Source organism: Manis pentadactyla, chromosome 10 (genome assembly GCF_030020395.1).
Source record: "Manis pentadactyla isolate mManPen7 chromosome 10, mManPen7.hap1, whole genome shotgun sequence".
Classification (NCBI taxonomy): Eukaryota; Metazoa; Chordata; class Mammalia; order Pholidota; family Manidae; genus Manis; species Manis pentadactyla.
The window spans coordinates 59,408,326-59,429,002 of record NC_080028.1 but is presented as its reverse complement, the minus strand read 5'-3'; the positions used below and the strand labels follow the sequence as shown (position 1 = coordinate 59,429,002).

Here is a 20,677-nt window from a genome sequence, read left to right as displayed (position 1 = left end):
TTCACATAAATTAACCTCTGAAGAAAAATGAGCATGATTGTATTTTTTTATGGTCTTATCTTTTTTATTTTTTATTTTTTAATTTTGATATCATTAATGTACAATTACTTGAACAACACTATGGTTACTAGACTCCCTATTATCAAGTTCCCCCCACATACCCCATTACAGTCACTGTACATCAGCGTAGTGAGATGTTACAGAATCACTACTTGTCTTCTCTGTATATACTGCCTTTCCTGTGTCCCCTCGCCCATGCTACATTATGTGTGCTAATCATAAAGCCCCTTTTTCCCACTTATCCCTCCCTTCCCACCGATCCTCCCCAGTCCTTTTCCCTTTGGTAACTGTTTGTCCATTCTTGGGTTCTGTGATTCTGCTGCTGTTTTGTTCCTTCAGTTTTTCCTTCGTTCTTATACTCCACAGATAAGTGAAATCATTTGGTACTTGTCTTTCTCCGCCTGGCTTATTTCACTGAGCATAATAGCCTCTAGCTCCATCCACATTGTTGCAAATGGTAGGATTTGTTTTCTTCTTATGGCTGAATAATATTCCATTGTGTATATGTACCACCTCTTCTTTATCCATTCATCTACTGATGGACATTTAGGTTGCTTCCATTTCTTGGCTATTGTAAATAGTGCTGCGATAAACGTAGGGGTTAATCTGCCTTTTTCAAACTGGGCTGCTGCATTCTTAGGGTAAATTCCTAGGAGTGGAATTCCTGGGTCAAATGGTATTTCTATTTTTAGTTTTTTTAGCAACCTCCATACTGCTTTCCACAATGGTTGAACTAATTTACATTCCCACTAGCAGTGTAGGAGGGTTCCCCTTTCTCCACATACTCACCAACATTTGTTGTTGTCTGTCTTTTGGATGTTGGCCATGCTAACTGGTGTGAGGTGATGTCTCATTGTGGTTTTAATTTGCATTTCTCTGATGATTAGTGATGTAGAGCATCTTTTCATGTGTCTGTTGGCCATCTGAATTTCTTCTTTGGAGAAGTGTCTACACAGTTTCTCTGCCCATTTTTTAATTCGCTTATTTGCTTTTTGTTTGTTGAGGTGCGTGAGCTCTTTATATAATTTGGATGTCAACCCCTTATCAGATATGTCATTTATGAATATATTCTCCAATACTGTCGGATGTCTTTTTGTTCTACTGATGGTGACCTTTGCTGCACAGAAGCTTTTTAGTTTGATATAGTTCCACTTGTTAACTTTTGTTCTTGTTTCCCTTGCTCAGGGAGAAATATTCATGAAGAAGTTGTTCATGTTTATGTCTAAGACATTTTTGCCTATATTTTTTCCTAAGAGTTTTATGTCATGACTTACATTCAGGTCTTTGATCCATTTTGAGTTTACTTTTGTGTATGGGGTTAGACAGTAATCCATTTTCATTCTCTTACATGTAGCTGTCCAGTTTTGCCAACACCAGCTGCTGAAGAGGCTGTCATTTCCCCAATGTATATCCATGGCTCCTTTATCGGATATTAATTGACCATATATGCTTGGGTTTATATCTGGGCTCTCTAGTCTGTTCCACTGATCTATGGGTCTGTTCTTCTGCCAGTACCAAATTGTCTTGATTACTGTGGCTTTGTAGTAGAGCTTGAAGTTGGGGAGTGTAATTCCCCCTGCTTTATTCTTCCTTCTCAGGATTGCTTTGACTGTTCAGGGTCTTTTGCGGTTCCATATGAATTTTAGAACTATTTGCTCTAGTTCATTGAAGAATACTGTTGGTATTTTGATGGGGATTGCACTGAATCTGTAGATTGCTTTAGGCAAGACAGCCATTTTGACAATATTAATTCTTCCTATCCATGAGCACAGGATGTGTTTCTATTTATTGGTATCTTCTTTAAATTCTCTCATGAGTGTCTTGTAGATTTCAGAGTATAGGTCTTTCACTTTCTTGGTTAGGTTTATTCCTAGGTATTTTATTCTTTTTGATGGAATTGTGAATGAATTGTTTTCCTGATTTCCCTTTCTGCTAGTTCATCGTTAATGTATAGGAATGCAACAGATTTCTGTGTATTAATTTTGTATACAGCAACTTTGTGAATTCAGATATTAGATCTAGTAGTTTTGGAGTGGATTCTTTAGGGTTTTTTATGTACAATATCATTTCAACTGCAAACAGGGACAGTTTGACTTCTTCCTTGCCAATCTGGATGCCTTTTCTTTCTTTCTTTCTTTTTTTTTTTTTTGAGGCATACAGATGTTTTATTCATGGTTGACATACTCAGCCTTGTATAAGATCATGTTATCCATACAAAGATTATTTGAAAGAAGAAAGGAGTTTAGCAAGGATACAGGATACATGAACACTATATAAAAATCATGGGCATGTTTACATATTAATAACAAATAACTGTAAATTGAAATCGAGAAAAAATCTCATTTACAATAACATCAAAATATATGGAATACCAGAAGGTAAACTTGGCAGAGAAATGTGCAAGATCAGCATATTAAAAATTACAAAACATTGTAGAAAGAAATTTTTAAAATCCAAGTAAATGGATATATATAAACCAATAAGAACAGAGCTCTTTTAATGTTACAGGTTTGTAATCTTTTATTTTTTATTTTATTTTGTTATCATTAATCTACAATTACATGAAGAACATTGTGTTTACTAGGCTCTCCCCTGCCCCAAGTCCCCCCCAAAACCCCATTACAGTCACTGTCCATCAGCATAGTAAGATGTTGTAGAAACATTACTTGTCTTCTCTGTTGCACAGTCCTCCCCTTTTCCCCACCCCCAACATCATACATGCTAATCATAATATCCCCTTTCTTCTTTCCTGCCCTTATCCCTCCCTACCCTCCCATTCTCCCCAGTATCTTTCCCTTTGGTAACTGTTAGTCCATTCCTGGGTTCTGTGATTCTGCTGCTGTTTGGTTCCTTCAGTTTTTCCTTTGTTCTTATACTCCACAGATGAGTGAAATCATTTGGTATTTGTCTTTCTCCACTTGGCTTATTTCACTGAGCGTAATACCCTCTAGCTCCATCCATGTTGTTGCAAATGGTAGGATTTGTTTTCTTATGGCTGAATAACATTCCATTGTGTATATGTACCACCTCTTCTTTATCCATTCATCTACTGATGGACACTTAGTTGCTTCCATTTCTTGGCTATTGTAAATAGTGCTGCGATAAACATAGGGGTGCAAGGTCAGCATATTAAACAAAAATGTGCAAGGTCAGCATCTGTCTTTTTCAAACTGGAGTGCTGCATACTTAGGGTAAATTCCTAGAAGTGGAATTCCTGGGTCAAATGGTAAGTCTATTTTGAGCATTTTGAGGAACCTCCATACTGCTTTCCACAATGGTTGAACTAATTTACACTCCCACCAGCCGTGTAGGAGGGTTCCCCTTTCTCCACAACCTCGCCAACATTTGTTGTTTGTCTTTTGGATGGTGGTGATCCTTACTGGTGTGAGGTGATATCTCATTGTGGTTTTAATTTGCATTTCTCTGATAACTAGCGATGTGGAGCATCTTTTCACGTGTCTGTTGGCCATCTGAATTTCTTCTTTGGAGAACTGTGTTCAGCTCCTCTGCCCATTTTTTAATTGGATTATTTGCTTTTTGTTTGTTGAGGTGTGTGAGCTCTTTATATATTTTGGATGTTGAGCCTTTATCGGATCTGTCATTTACGAATATATTCTCCCATACTGTAGGGTACCTTTTTGTTCTACTGATGGTATCCTTTGCTGTACAGAAGCTTTTCAGCTTGATATAGTTCCACTTGTTCATTTTTGCTTGTTTTCCTTGCCCGGGGAGATATGTTCATGAAGAAGTCACTAATGTTTATGTCCAAGAGATTTTTGCCTATGTTTTTTCTAAGAGTTTTATGGTTTCATGACTTACATTCAGGTCTTTGATCCATTTTGAATTTACTTTTGTGTATGGGGTTAGACAGTGATCCAGTTTCATTCTCTTACATGTAGCTGTCCAGTTTTGCCAGCACCATCTGTTGAAGAGACTGTCATTTCCCCATTGTATGTCCATGGCTCCTTTATCGTATATTAATTGACCATATATGTTTGGGTTAATGTCTGGAGTCTCTAATCTGTTCCACTGGTCTGTGGCTCTGTTCTTGTGCCAGTACCAAATTGTCTTGATTACTATGGCTTTGTAGTAGAGCTTGAAGTTGGGGAGTGAGATCCCCCCCCACTTTATTCTTCTTTCTCAGGATTGCTTTGGCTATTTGGGGCCTTTGGTGTTTACATATGAATTTTTGAACTATTTGTTCCAGTTCGTTGAAGAATGCTGTTGGTAATTTGATAGGGATTACATCAAATCTGTATATTGCTTTGGGCAGGATGGCCATTTTGACTATATTAATTCTTCCTAGCAAGAGCATGGGATGAGTTTCCATTTGTTAGTGTCCTCTTTAATTTCTCTTAAGAGTATCTTGTAGTTTTCAGGGTATAGGTCTTTCACTTCCTTGGTTAGGTTCATTCCTAGGTATTTTATTCTTTTTGATGCAATTGTGAATGGAATTGTTTTCCTGATTTCTCTTTCTATTGGTTCATTGTTAGTGTATAGGAAAGCAACAGATTTCTTTGTGTTAATTTTGGATCCTGCAACTTTGCTGTATTCTGGTATCAGTTCTAGTAGTTTTGAAGTGGAGTCTTTAGGGTTTTTTATGTACAATATCATGTCATCTGCAAATAGTGACAGTTTAACTTCTTCTTTACCAATCTGGATTCCTTGTATTTCTTTGTTTTGTCTGATTGCCGTAGCTAGGACCTCCAGTACTATGTTAAATAACAGTGGGGAGAGTGGGCATCCCTGTCTTGTTCCTGATCTCAGAGAAAAAGCTTTCAGCTTCTCGCTGTTAAGTATGATGTTGGCCATGGGTTTATCATATATGGCCTTTATTATGTTGAGGTACTTTCCCTCTATACCCATTTTACTGAGAGTTTTTGTCATGAATGGATGTTGAATTTTGTCGACTGCTTTTTCAGCATCTATGGAGATGATCATGTGGTTTTTGTCTTTCTTTTTGTTTATGTGGTGGATGATGTTGATGGATTTTTGAATGTTGTACCATCCTTGTGGATGCCTTTTATTTCTTTGTGTTGTCTGATTGCCGTGGCTTGGACGTCCAGAACTATGTTGTATAAAAGTGGGGTGAGTGGGCATCCTTGTCTTATTCCCAATCTTAAAGGAAAAGCTTTCAGCTTCTCACTGTTAAGTATAATGTTGGCTGTGGGTCTGTCATATATGGCCTTTATTATGTTGAGGTACTTGCCCTCTATACCCATTTTGTTGAGAGTTTTTGTCATGAATGGATGTTGAATTTTGTCAAATGCTTTTTCAGCATCTATGGAGATGATCATGTTGTTTTGGTCCTTCTTTTTGTTGATGTAGTGGATGATGTTAATGGATTTTCGAATGTTGTACCATCCTTGCATCCCTGGGATGAATCCCACTTGATAATGATGGATGATCTTTTTGATGTGTTTTTGAATTCGGTTTGCTAATATTTTGTTGAGTATTTTTGCATCTATGTTTATCAGGGATATTGGTCTGTAATTTTCTCTGTTTGCGGTGTCTTTGCCTGGTTTTGGTATTAAGAGTGATGCTGGCCTCGTTGAATGAGTTTGGAAGTATTCCCTCCTCTTCTACTTTTTGGAAAACTTTAAGGAGGATGGGTATTAGGTCTTCACTAAATATTTGATAAAGCACGATTGTATATCTATTATTATGGGTAATGAGCTCCTCATTAACTGTTTAATATCATTAGTTAACCTTAAGCTTCTTTAGAACATAAATATTTGTAAAATCATAAATGTCCCAGCCCTTAAAACAATATGAAAGAAGTTCAATTCTGAGGACTCATTTGACATATAATTAAACCAAACCAGAAAATTTCTAAGATAAAGTATGAAATAGATTTATGGCTACAGATGATATGATAAAACAAATGGTCACCATACTACAGAACTAAATATCTGGGGAGACAAAGAATCCTGACATCAGCGTTCTTTGTGACTACAAGGCTTTTACTAAATTTGTTGATGGGCTATTAGGAACAAAAATGCATATTCTCAACCTTTCAAGGTATTGTCTTAATGTACTTTGACGAAAACAATACTTTCTCAATTATAACAAGAAAACTCTGCCTATGTAACATAGCACCATCTTCTACAAACTCCTTTAAACCTTAAAACAATATTCCAAGCATAAGCATGAACAACTCCATGTCCCTTATATACCCTTGATTAAATAACCTTTGTGTGAAATCCCTAAAAATTATTTCCTTCTAACACTGTCAGGCTGAATCAGCTGGGTAACATGTAATCAGGAGGATGCAAAAATATTAGCAATCCTCAAGACAGTCTAAAATTACCTCCTAGTAATTTTCTAATTCCTAATTAAGACTATAGTCCTGAACTGATTCCTCAGTGGGGAGGAAGAGAGATGTCATCTCTTTATAGGCTTATATGCCAATTAGCTTAGTGACAGCTAAATGTTGCGAGCTATGCCTTAGAAAATTCTAGGTATGTAATAAAATTTTATGATCTCCAAATGGTTTAATTTCATCTTATCACATTATAGGAAAACCCCACCAAATACTACTAAACTCAAGGCATTTGCCTTACTCACTAGTATCTGTTTGAATAAAAATTACAAGGTACTATCAAAATAGACTATTTAAAAGCAAATAAATAACTGAAGTTTTTCCCATGACAACCCAACTAAGGGAATTACTTTGCAGAAATACACTATTTTTAAAAAGTTCATAAAACTTTAAATATGACAATCACTGAAGTTTTGTTGATTTTATAAGCTGTCTGACACTATGGTAAAAAGATATTTATTAAAATAATCCATGTAATAGTAAAGCAGCCAAAAGACCTGGCTTGTCACTCAATGTTAAGTACTGGGCACACTAAAAACTGACTATTGAAAATGGAACATACAATGCTACTGCTTCTTTCAAAGGATATGCCTATTATAAGCTAAGGTTTCCTTCATTAATATAGCACATTTACCAAGTGACTAGTGTGTGTCATGCACTGTCCTAGGTACTGGAAAAAGCAGTCAATAAAGAGACTGAAAATAAAATCTCTATGTTTATGAAGCATACATCCTAGTAGGTGGAAAATAATTATGTCAGAAAACGATTAAATATAATGAAGAAAATCAAAATGCTGAAAAGACAGGTAAGAGTATTAAGTACAGAGAAAAGTCCTCAAATGGGAGACTGGTTAGATGAGTAGGGGTATGTGAGAGAAAGCAGTCACGTATAACCCCAAAGGTTTTTGGCCTGACAAACTAAGAATGGAGGTGACATTCTGAGATGGAAGAGGCTAAAGAAGAAAACAGGTTAAGCAGGGGATGCTGAAGGTGGGGAGAAGGTATTTTAGACATTTAAGCAGTAAATCAACTGAGCAGTTACATATATGAACCTGGAATTCACAGGAAGATGTGGGATAAAGATAAAATGTGGGTTTTCAGAGGTCAGATAAGATCAACAAGAATAGAAGAATATAAGAGAGAAGTCCAAGGACTGAACCCTGGATCCCTCCCAAGTTAAGTGGTCAGGGTGATGAAGAGGACACAGCAGGGACACTAAGATCACTAAGACAGGACTAACAGCAGGAGAGTGTGGTATCCTGCAAGTTAAATAATTAAGAAATGCTGCTGTACCTGAGTTATAGGCAGCATCAAGCACGGTCTTACCTCACCAGATTCAAGAGAGAAGGGGAAGAAAGGAATTGGACAGCATTCTTTAGAGCAATTCTGTTATAGAAGAAAGCAACTGGGCAGTAGCTGCTATAGTAACACATGACTGAGAGATTTTTTGGTAGTTGTTTTTATTCCTTTTTAAAAAATGAATGAAATTACAGGCTTTAGAACAAAGTTACATAAATCCAAAGAATCATACTAAAAAATATTATTAAAAATAGGAAATCCACGAGCCCCTATACCTAGATTTACCCATTTAAACATCTCTATTATTATGATTCTTTTCATACTAGCAGAAGACAACTAAACACCAGCGACCCCTATGTCTCTGTGAAGTGCTACTCGTTTGCAGAGTAAATACTGCATATCAACATAGTGACATCAATCTTAGGGGCCTCAGAAACACTTAAATTATTCATGAAAGTTAAATGGAGCCTCATAGGATTTCTCATGAAAGTAACTATGTATAAAAATCAGCCAAATGACTCCAAATATGTATACCTACAGGTACAGTTAAGTAACATTCATTTCCCTTCTAATAAAAATAGCTTTGTAGAAAATCTGAATAAAGGAAATCATTTATAATTGCTAACCAGAAGAAAAGTACTAACAATGCTTTTTCCTATATTATTTTAAAAAATAAAACATGGATACAGCAATTTGTTACTTGCTTTTTCACTTAACTGCTTTAAAAAAGTACTTTTCTGTAACATGATTCTTGAAAATGTTGCACAGCGTCCAATACACTTATGCCCCATAATCTAATCAATTTGCTACTCTTGAATACTGAGGTCTTTCCATTTCGTTGTTTTTATAAATAAACACACAGTACAACCAGCGTAAGAATCATTTCCATCTATAACACTGTGTCTTTCATGAAAATGTAGCAAACAAATTCCTTCTATTTAATCTGAAATACCTTGGTCGTCGTCATCACCACCATCCGCATCCATTGCATTTTCATCTTCATCTTCATCATCATAATTATAATTTGGATCATAGGTAAGATATTTAAGACAAATATTTATAATGGTAGAAACATGAGGATATACTTCCTTAGGACATCTGAAGAAAAAAAACAAAAGCTGCTTCAAATAACTGTACTTTTCTTCTTGATTCATTATCTGCCACATTTTGCTTTATTACCAGATTTTTTTCATCCCTGTAACACAACATAGGAAAGTGATTCCCAGTCTTTTTAACACCAGTGAGCCTTCATCCTTCTCTCTCTCTGACTGAATGTTTTAAAAGATTTACTTTTCAATTTATAGTTATTTAATCAATTTTAAGGTGAACTTCTCCACACATTTTAACATCTCTGAAGTTGGGATGATTTTCATAATAAATGGCATGTCATGGTTAATGTGGGGTAGTACAGAGAAATCTGTATATACTCTATCTTCCCAGTATATGGCTAGAAGACCAAGCCCAGATGAATGGTCTTCAGAAACCAGGATTACTTGTGAAAAGGCAAGGGCACCATCATCTAGGCTTGGACCTCTAGCTGTATTTAGAGAAAACAGAACATATAAATGTCCAACAATAAAGGAACACTTTATTTTTCTCAAAAGGACAGAAATGAATTCCACAATTTCTGATTATAACAATTTGATATGACTATAAAGCTACTGCTCAAAACCATGAATGACCAGGCATTACTGCCGATAACAACCAGTGAATTCTCGAAACACTGTCAATTCTAGCCAAATGCAAAAAAAAAAAACCCTGTTACTGGGCCAGTATGGCCTTCTAGTACATAAAAGCAGTATTTATTATTAGAATCAAGGTTTCCAAATTGATAATCACCTCCCTAGGAAAATGGATGTGGCAGAGCTCAAAAACTGTAGAAAATATATGAAAGTCACTATATATTTCTGACCAGATCATTTACCTTGGTGCTGTTTCAGGACAGAAACTACATTAATAAGTTAAACTGAAAGATTATAAATACCTTTCTCAGGTTCTTTTAAATAAAATCCTAACAATGTGAAGGAAACATTTCAAAATAAATTTAAGGAGTGTATTTTAAAAAATAAGATATTTACTTCAAATACCATATTGTTATGTTACTATTTAATAAGCACTTAATTAAAACACATCTGGCTATCAATAAACCTGTTTCTTGTCACCCACCTAACCTACATCTTAATAATTTTTCTAAAGGAAAATTTTACACAAAAAATGGAGATCTTAAAAAACTTACCTTCTCACAAATGATTCAAAGGCTTGAATGCAATACTCTCTTAATTCATCATCATCTACATTACAAAATTTTACCACCAAAGGAATTATCTTCTCAAGGTATTCACCTAAGAAAAGCATATTGATTCTTAAAAATATCCATTAATATTTTTTTTAATTAAAGAAAACTTTAAAGTATTTAGACATTTCTTACCTATTCTATGACCAGCTTGTCTACTAATAGCAGCGATACATTGTATGTAGGTTCTTGTTGTTGACATGGAATCATTTTTGGACAACTCTGACAACAGATGTTCAATAAGATCTACAAAAACTATATTTCCACAGCTCATAACCAGATGGCCAAGAGCAATAATGGTTCTTTTCCTCACTGCAAGCCTAGGGCTGGTCAACTGGGGAAGCAGACAGGTGAGAATTGAAGGATGGAAATTAACAAGAAGTCCTCCTTGCCTTAAAATAAAAAAGAAAGAAATAACAGATAAATTCAAGATGTCTGAGCACTACTAAAACGCCTGGCCTATGATCCCCAATGTAGTCAAAGGGTGCAAATTTAAATGTCACTAATCTCAACTCAGAATAGAAGTAAACTATTGCTACCAACCCAACTGAAAACTTGAGCTAGGTAAATGCAGTTTTGAAATTTATATCCTTAAATTGCCTTCTGAAATCTAGACCTGTATTATCATTCTAGGACATCCAACTTGCTTGGGAGTACATAAAAACAAACAATGATCTTGTCAAGTTTTTCCATCTCAGATCTCTAAATTATTTTCTCTGCTGATGACTTTTTCTCAATCACAGCTTTTTGAAAGTTCATAACACTCAAAATCTCAGCATCTCAACTACCCCCTCTCCTCATCTTTGTTGCACATATCAATATACTAAGTTTCATTGATCCTGTTGGTTCAATCCTTTCAAATCATTCTACAAGTGCAGTTCAATGAGTCAACAGAAGTCAAACATCTGTGTGCCAAGACAGTGCTAGTAATCAAGTCACACACAGGACAGAAAGTCAAATTTTCAGGACTTAAGTATGAACTTCTCACCCTCCTCAGCATGACCACAATTTACTAGAATGATTTCCTCCTACTTTTCCATTCATTCTCTATTCCAGAAAACTAGAATACGATGCTTCCCAACTCTATTTATGCTGTATATTTACACATATACCTGTGCCCTACACATTCTTCAAACCTAAATTCAAATGCCACTCTTTCCATAACAAATGTCCCTGAATCCTTCTATTTTAAACCCCAAAGCACACTATACTCTCAGTTAGTCCCACTCTGCTGTACTTTATAGCCATTTGTGTTCTTATCTCCTTACAGAATAAGGGTATAAGCTCTTCGTGTTCAAGGATGACAGTTCTTAACTTTTAATATAAATATGTACTACAAGAAGGCACTTAGATTATTTTCAAGTAGAAGTGAATTAGCCACAACTGATAGTGATGATGCATAATGATTGTGAGAATTAGGGAAAAACTGAAGATGACAGGTTTTTAAGGTATTTTTCCCCTAGGAGTTGCTTAAATCTTTATATCCACCCAAGTTTGACTTCCAGGGAAAAGTAAAAAGTAACTTATACATAAAGTCACGTTCCTTCCTCCCCAAAAACATGCATTATAAACATGGTTGAATTTTACAACCACTAATTTAACTAACAAACTGCTACTGCTATCAGCACTATCTCCTTATCTAAATAGATCATGTATTCAAGAATATAAAAAAACATAAAAACACTGTTGAAATGTTTAAATCCCAAGTTGTATTACTTTTCAAAAATACAAGAAACATGCTTACAATGCAGTCTTACATTATTAAGTATAATTAGCTTATTTTCCCCTCACTCCTAACCACACACACATCCATAAAACACATTCTTTTTTTTACTGGAATGAAAATGATACACACTATTATATTGGTTTCAGATGTACAACATAGTGACTAGATAATTATATATATTACTAGATGCTCTCCACAGTTAAGTGTAGTTCCCCACTACTATATCAAGATATTACAGTATTGGTTATATTCTGTGTGTTGCTTTTCCATTCCTATGACTCATTTATTTAACAATTTGCAGTATGTACCTCTATCCCCTTCACCTATTTCTCCCCTCCCCCCACCCTCTCCCTGTGGTAACCAACAGTCTCTTATCCATATTTATGGGTGTATTTCTTGTTTGGTTTTTTCAGATTCCACATACAAGTGAAATCATATGGTATTTGTCTTTCTCTGCCTGGATTATTTCACTTAGCTTAATACCCTCTAGGTCTAAGACCAAGTTTTATTATATTTATCAGAAGGCATTTTTAATAAATGTATACACTTGTAATATAAGTAACACAAATAATAGGCATATTTACCTGCTCAACATATCAGCCATAATATCCAAGGCTTCTAGCTGAACAGAGACATCTTCCTGCTTTGCTATTGCACTGGTAAGACGTCCTGTAATCTTTTTACATACATTAGCAGCTAATGCAGAGCCTGCATGTATAAGAAACCAATAATTTCAAGGCAAGTATAATGAATTCCACCTTGTAATCATGGTAGTTACCAAATAGTCAACAACTCTAAACTTGATTATGAGACTGACTCAAGAGATACATGTCAGAAAAACAATGTATTTCAAAACAGGTTGTTTTTCAATGAAATACTTTATCAGACATAAAGAAGAATCGGAGATAATAACTGCAGGAGTACATGTCATAGGGAAAACACTATCAATCAGCAGACTCTATTGAACAACTATTTCTATGCATTGGTGTGAACACGAACTATGGAGCCAGCAGTAACTACAGTGCTTACACCTCTAGGTTGAAAAGCAAAAAATCAAGAGATTTTTCTCTTCTTGGGTCCCAACAAGTAAAATGGTTTCTTAAAAAATAGTTGTAACTTCTAATAAGATCCTTCCCAATCTAAAGATTCCATACATCATTATAAAGAAATGTTCCAGATGACTCATAAATCAAGATTACTATTTTTAAGTAGATTTATTGTTACTGACATTAAATGAGAGAAAAAAAGGAACAAGAAACTAAAAACTGAATAGTTAATAGAATTCTTCCGAATGGTTAGAACCAGACATCAGCTAAAAGCAAACATTTCAATGAGAAAAAAAATGATGAAAATATCAATATAGCTAATATAATTGTAAGTAATGTAATTCAGTTAGTGTAATATTTTTTTGAAATAACTCATTAATAAGGTTAAAGTAACACTGATATGGTACAGTGGAAAAAGCATCAACTGTGGATTTAAACAATGACTTGAATCTTCACCCAACCAGGTAATTAAAAATGAGTGAAATAGCCTAATCTCTCTGAATTTCAGTTCCTTCATCAATGAATTAGTAATGTTAAGTCCTCCCATATAAGGTGGATGTTTAGACTAGTGAAATAACACGTATGTATCACCGAGCATGATAGCTAGCAGTGTCAATATTTAAGTAAATGTCTGAAAAGTAAACTAATAAATATTTGAGTAAATGAATGAAAACTACATACCCAGACTACACTACTGACAGTCTACATCTTGCCATGAAATAGGGAGGTAATAATTTCACCCCATTTTTAGAGACAGTATCTTGTAGCCTGCTAATTTCAGCCAACAACTTAGAGAAGTCAAGACCAATTCCAAAACTTACATTACTTAAATATTTCTGTCAGAGACCAAAATCTAATTAATTGACAAATTCACTAATCAGTTTACATTTTTTAAAATTACCAAGTAGCCGTAAAAGGTTCAGCCTTACTTAAAGATATTAGAAAACTGAACTATTTCACAGCTGTCTTAACAGTGTTAAGTTTTACCTCATAAATTCTAAGGCAAAGCAAGCCTGTCATACTACTACTACTAGTTATCTTTTCCCTCACTGCATAGTTTGGCATAACACTATTCTGTAGTCACAGTACCTACAATGTAAAATCTTGCTCCAACATAAAAATCTTTCAAACTGGCATTCCTATGAGAGAATTAAATTCAATCAAAAACCTATTCAGTTAAACTAAAAACTGAATTTATTTTTTAAGCAAAAATAAGACTCCAGATTTTTTTTCTTACTTGTTAAAAGGGATGTTTACAAAGATCTTTTATAATAGACATCTCTCTCCCTTCCTAGCCAGGAGGGGAGAAACTGGTGGAGAAATACCTCATGTAAAATAAAACAGAAAATAAGAAGAAAGTGCTCTTGCTTACCACTGGAAGCTGGAGGAAGTTCTCCAATTACTGTTTTAAGGCCAATACTCGAAATGTCTCGAAGTTGTTCTTTATCAGAAAGCATGTTAGTGCAGAGGGTATCTACAATTGTCTCTACTTGGTATTCTTTCACTTTACTCACTAAAGGGCCAAGACTGTAATACAAAGAAAAAAACTTTTAAAAAATCTAAATAGACACAAAAACAGAAAAATTGACAAGTAGAAACATTAATTTTTCTGCCTAGCAACTATCAACACAAAGTAAATACATGATACCTGCGCATCATAAATAGTATACAAATAAGGGTATAAGATATTGATTGATAAGCTCCTTGCAGTTGGTTTCCAATTCTTTTCTCAATGGTTTGTGTAGTATTATAAAAACTTAATACCCTCCCAAACCCTTCAAACATACAAAACATTTCTTATTAATAAAGAAGGCTAATTAGGAGTCTGTTCCAAACACGGATCCTATGGTCTACCTGCAATAAAAGTTCTATCCACTATATCCTTTTGCCAACTTCGACCCCTCCTTTCTATCATCTACCACCACCTGCACCTCATGAACCAAAATAATTTATATCCCTTATTTTCTTGTTTAAAATTTAAAGGTGTAAAGTAACAGGTTGCAAAATGTAAACAAGTTAGCACTACTCTGTGCTCCCAAAGAACTTTGTATTTTATTTCATATTAGTATTTTGTTTTATTTTTTTATTAAGGTATCATTGATATACAAACTTACGCTCAGTTTTCACATGAGCAACATTGTGGTTACTACATACCCCCTATTATCAAGTCCCCACCACATACCCCATTATAGTCACTGTCCATCAGCATAGTAAGATGCTATAGAGTCACTACTTGTCTTCTCTGTGCTATACTTCCTTCCCTGTGCCCCCCCTATATTATATGTGCTAATCATAATGCCCCTTAATCCCCTTATCCCTTCTTTCCCACCAACCCTCCCCAGTCCCTTTCCCTTTGGTAACTGTTGAGTCCACTCTTGGGTTCTGTGGGTCTGCTGCTGTTTTGTTCCTCCAGTTTTTGCTTTGTTCTTATACTCCACAGATGAGTGAAATTATTTGATGCTTGTCTTTCTCCACCTGGCTTATTTCACTGAGCATAGTACTCTCTGGCTCCATCCATGTTGTTACAAATGGTAGGATTTGTTTTCTTCTTATGGCTGAATAGTATTCCATTGAGTATGTATACCACATTTTCTTTATCCATTCATCTACTGATGGACACTTAGGTTGCTTCCATATCTTGGTCATATTAGTATTTTATACTGTTATCATAGGTTTGCACGTAGATCCACTGATTAAAGATACAGAAAGTCCTTCCTTTGATCTTTACCAAAGAACTTAACATGTAGCAGGTAATTTTCTGTACATGAATAGTCACTGAGGAGATACTGTATTCAAAACTGTATTGAGTAACAAAAGTAGGCCCCTAGCTCCAAAAATTTTACCATCTGGTTGGTAAGGTAATGAATTCATGTAACTAGTTTAGAAATGAATTGAAGGCACTTACCACTCTACGTGACTTTTTTTCTTTAAAACCTTCTAAATTCAATGTTGGTATTTACAGGTCAGGAGACTGCACCTTGGGGACAGATTTTTTAAGTCCTGGGCTTTGATGGGATATAGTTAGAAAAGATCAGCATTTCAAATGTAAAGATTAGAGATTAAAAGAAGTGGAAAAGTTAGGTGAGTTAATTTAAATGTCATGTGGTAAAATTAGGAGCCAAAGCATTTTTACTCAAGTATAACTGACACGATGAAAATAGTTTAATTTGATAAATGCTCAGATCAATGTTTTACATATAAATAATAAATAACTGCCGTCTGCTTGACTAGAGAAGTAGTAGGCAGTGCTATCTGAGGAGTAAAGAGGAGAAAGGAAGAAAATAAAACAGAAAGGTAGTACAAATCCAACAATAACCAAGTCCAGAATGATGGATGTGACAATAGAGACATGGCATATATAGAGATCCAATGTTAAGCAATGAAAACTATCAGTGGAAACAAAAGGGATTCCAAAAATGAAAGAGCTCTAGCTTCTAGTAATGGCAAAATAGCTTTGTGGAACAACCCTCTCGTGGATAATGACTGTTAAAATCTCTAAAACTGTACTTTAGAAAACAATTTGAATGCCAGATAATGATGGAACTGAAAACGGAAAAAAACATGTCTACCTAGAATCCAGTGAAATTACCCTTTAAAAATGAAAATAAAAACAAATTTAGATAAAAGCTGACATGTATCGTCAGCAGACCTATACTACAAGAATTGCTAAGGGAATTTCTTTAGGAAAGGAAAACTAAACCAGATGGTACCAAAGATTTACGGAAAGGAGTAACGATCACCAGAAATGGTAAACACTGTGTATTCATAAAAGGCTGTATTTAAAAGACTATATATTTTTTCTTCACACTATAAGTAATACTGTATTATGTAGCCACACACACATACAAAAACAAAAGCACAGACAGGAGGAAGGTAAATGGAAAAATGTTACTGCAAGGCTTATATAACTTGTATCAAATTGTAAAATATTAACTTTTAGTAAACTGTGATAAATTTAAGATGCAATTTATAATCCTTAGCTTAGAGTGACAATTTTTAAAAAACACAGAGATATAGCTAAGTGAAGTCAATAGAACCAATCAAAATTAAAAACTATAAAACATATTGGTTTCAGGAACTATTCTAACACTTTTAAAAAGTCAACAAAGACCCCAAAGAACTGATTTTTAGGTGGGCTGTATCTGTCAAGGCTTACTACATTCAAAGTTAACATAAATAGTATTTTTAAGAATAACTATATTCTTAAATAAAAAGTGAGAAAAATAGTGCTGTTTTACATTTTTGCAAATTAACATTTGGCCTTAAAACAACTGGATTCTCATATCTACTTCTGCATTCAATCTGTTGTGATAGTGTATGTCATGTAGCTTCTGGAAAATTATACCTTGCCCTTATGAGAAAATGAGAATCAATGGTAAATGACACCTTAGCATTATTCATATGATGGCTTTGACATTTTCAGGGTCATAGGATGTCCCAAGAGCCCCTGAATCAAACTTTGAGAACTGCTGCTATAAAATATTTGATTGACCTGAAATGCAGGAAGAAAATCTAAACAATAACAACAAAAACACAGAAAACAAGAAGCAAAACGGCACATCTGAATCCAACCATAAAAGGATTTACAATAAAATGTCAATGGACTACATAAATACTCCTGGTAAAGGGCAAAACTGTGAAACTAAATAAAAGAAAAAAGAGCAAGAACTATCTGTTGTCTACAAGACACAATTTTTAAATAAAAACGCGGATTAACTGAAAATAATAGAAGATACACTATGCAAAAACTAATCTTAAAAAAGTTGGAGTGGCTATATTCACATAAGAGAAAATATATTTCAAGATAAGGTGGATTCAAAGAGAAACATTTTATACTCATAAAAAGGTCAAACATCAAGAAGACATAATTATAAATGTGTATGCACCCAGTCACACAACTTTAAAATACATGAAGCAGAAGCTGACATCACTGAAGAAAAAAAAAACAAACAGATAAATTAACAGTCATACTTGGAAATTCACATTAACAAAAAGAAAAAAATCAGAAAGACTATAAATCTGAACAATACCATCAACTACCTTCACCTGACATTTATAACACAATGAACTACTGCAGAACACACTTTCTTTCAAGTGTACATGGGACATTCACTAAGACCTATCATATATGCTGGACCATAAAACAAATCTCAGTAAGAAGACAAAAGACAAAAAAAAAAAAAAAAAAAAAAAAAAAAAACCCACCCTGAAAATTAGAGTATGGTTCTTTGACCATGATGATGGAATTAAGTTAGAAACCAGTAAATATATAGATAGATAACTTTAGATAGCTAAATATCTAGATAACTTAAAAAACTGCCTCTAAGTAACCCATGGATCAAAGAAAACTCACAATGGAGATAAAAAATATTTCAAACTATCTAGATGATGGTTAGGAGTGTACACAAGTCAAAATTCATAAAGCTGTACACTTAAGATTTGTGCATTTTATTGTGGGTACCACAATGTAAAATTTTTTTGTTAATAAAAAAATTCAAATTGAATGATAATACTAAAATTTGTAGGACTGTAGCTCAAGGAGAAAAATATATACCTTTAATATTTACGAATCAGGAACAAAGTGTGTGAAAGGAAAGAAATTGATGAGAGGATATCAATGAAATAGACAACAAACAATAGAGAAAATTAACAAACACTGAAGTCAGTTCTTTGGTAAGATTAGCAAATCCTTAGTTAGGTGAATTAAGGAAAAAAAAACACAATTACCAAAATCGGGATGAAAGAGATACTCACTGATGACAACTGTTTAGGTAGAAAATCCCAAGGAATCAACAAAAACTCCTATACTTTAATAAGTATGAGATGCTGTGGTTCATGGTTAAAAGATACTGTTAGATGTTGATTCTCTCCAAATAGTTCTATAGCTTCAACACAATCCCAATCAAAATCTGAACAAGCTCATTTTTAATAACATAAATTGACAAACTGATTCTAAGATTTACGTGGAAATACAAAGAACATATAAAATCAAAGTATTCTTGGGAAAAGACTAAAGAAGCTAGAACCTAAACTACCTTCAGATTTCTATAGATCTACACCAGGATTTCCCAACCAAGGGTGATTTTTACCTTCCAACAGACATTTAGCAATGTCAGGAGATGGTGTGGATTGTCACTACTGGGGGGAGGAAGGAATACTACCAGCAAATAGTGAGTAAACGCCAAGATGCTGCTGAACATCATACAATGCAGAGAACACAGGATACCACCTTATAACAAAGAATTATCTGGCCTGAAAAGTCCATAGTGCCAAGGTTGAAAAGGCCTGAGCTATGCTAACAATGGTATTGTACTGACGTTAATAAACAAAGAGATCAATGGAACAGAGTCTAGAAACAGACCCACACTTTTATCATCAACTAGCTTTTGACAAAGATGTCAATGCAATTCAGTAGGAAAGGGAAGGTATTTTCAATAAACGGTGCTGCAACAACTGGATATCCACATGGAAAAGAAGAACTCAATTCCCACTTCACAAAAATTAATTCAAGACAGAGCACATGACTAAAACTAAAAGTTGAAACTGTAGGGCTTTCAGATAAAAACAAAGGGGAAAATCTTTGCAACATAAGGTAAACAAAGAATTCTTGGGACACAGAAATCAATGACTATAAAAGAAAAAATGTTAAAATTTATAAATTCAACTAAAATAAATTTAAAACTTAGATTAAAAATTAAGCTCACCAAATTTAGAGAAATTATTTACAAAATGTAGTGTCAAAGAACCACCTAGAATATGTCAAGAACTCTTAATTTGTTAACAAAAGACAACCTCAAATTCAAAAACTGGGGAAGTCTACAGAAAAACAAGCAAATGGCTAATACAAAAACAGCACTGTACATCAGTAGTCATCAGGGAAACGTAAATTAGATCTACAACTATACAATGAACTGGAACAGCTAAAATTAAATAGTGACACAACTAAGTGTTGGTGAGAATGTGAGCAACTAGTACTTTCATGTGAAATGATACAAATGCTTTCAGAAAGTATGTGGCAGTTTCTTAAAAATCTAAATCCACAACAGCAATTTCATTCTTAGGTATTTATCAATAAGAAATTAAGACATACGTCCTATAGAGGACATACAAAAATGTTCATTATATCTTTATTTACATAGTCAAAATCCAAGAAAGAAATGAAATGCATAAACAGACTGTGGTTTTCCATGAACTACTAACTATGCAGGAATAAAAAGTCATGAAATACTAATATACCCAACATGGATGAATCTCATGGGTGTTATGAGAGTGGGAAAAAAAGCCAGATACAAAAGAGCACATACTGTATGATTCCATTTATATGAAGTTCTAGAACAGGGAAAACTAATTTAAGGTGAACAAAACAACGGTGACCATAAGTAGGGATACTGTGTGTGAGATAAGGATACAATTTCTTCTTTTTCAAACAGTTTGCCAGTTTTTTGAAAAAAGGTCCATCTTTTCTCCAGTGATGACACCTTCATCACATATTTTCCCCCTATTTTAGTACACTGGTCTATTAATGCCTCACTCGCTACACTAACTACATCACTGCTTTGGTAGGAAGAATACAATATAATGTTTTCATGACTAGTAGGGTGTTTTCAACACCCCTCAAACATCTGCAATTTCTGCACACTTGCAGGGTTTTCCTGGTTATTGTGAGCAAATACCTAACCCCTTTTTTATCCCCCTGAAAAATATGCAAGAATCCACCTATCTACTTTGTGGGAAAACTTAGGACTTTTACAATTAAGTTAGCATTAAATTAACTTGAAAAGAACAGACTTTGTTGAGTTATCCTATTCAAGGACATATGATATCTCTTCATTTTTTTCCAAGAACATTTTTGTTATCAGTCAAGAGTACTTTAAAGTCTTCCTTCTGTTAAGTTTTGAAGATGATAAAACTGTAACCTTACCTATACCATAC

The 20,677-nt window shown here is 34.3% G+C and overlaps 1 protein-coding gene across 1 annotated transcript in view; it reads right to left on the bottom strand.

Annotated features, from left to right (window-relative positions):
- The window catches only part of CAND1 (cullin associated and neddylation dissociated 1), a 57,222-nt gene that overhangs the window by 12,493 nt on the left and 24,052 nt on the right, over positions 1 to 20,677 (bottom strand). The window contains exons 3-7 of the mRNA XM_036894889.2: positions 14,118 to 14,272; positions 12,284 to 12,407; positions 10,109 to 10,365; positions 9,917 to 10,022; positions 8,633 to 8,778 (exon numbers count right to left, since the gene is read on the bottom strand). Coding sequence (XP_036750784.1) covers positions 8,633 to 8,778; positions 9,917 to 10,022; positions 10,109 to 10,365; positions 12,284 to 12,407; positions 14,118 to 14,272 — 788 coding nt within the window. The remainder of the gene's footprint in view (positions 1 to 8,632; positions 8,779 to 9,916; positions 10,023 to 10,108; positions 10,366 to 12,283; positions 12,408 to 14,117; positions 14,273 to 20,677) is intronic.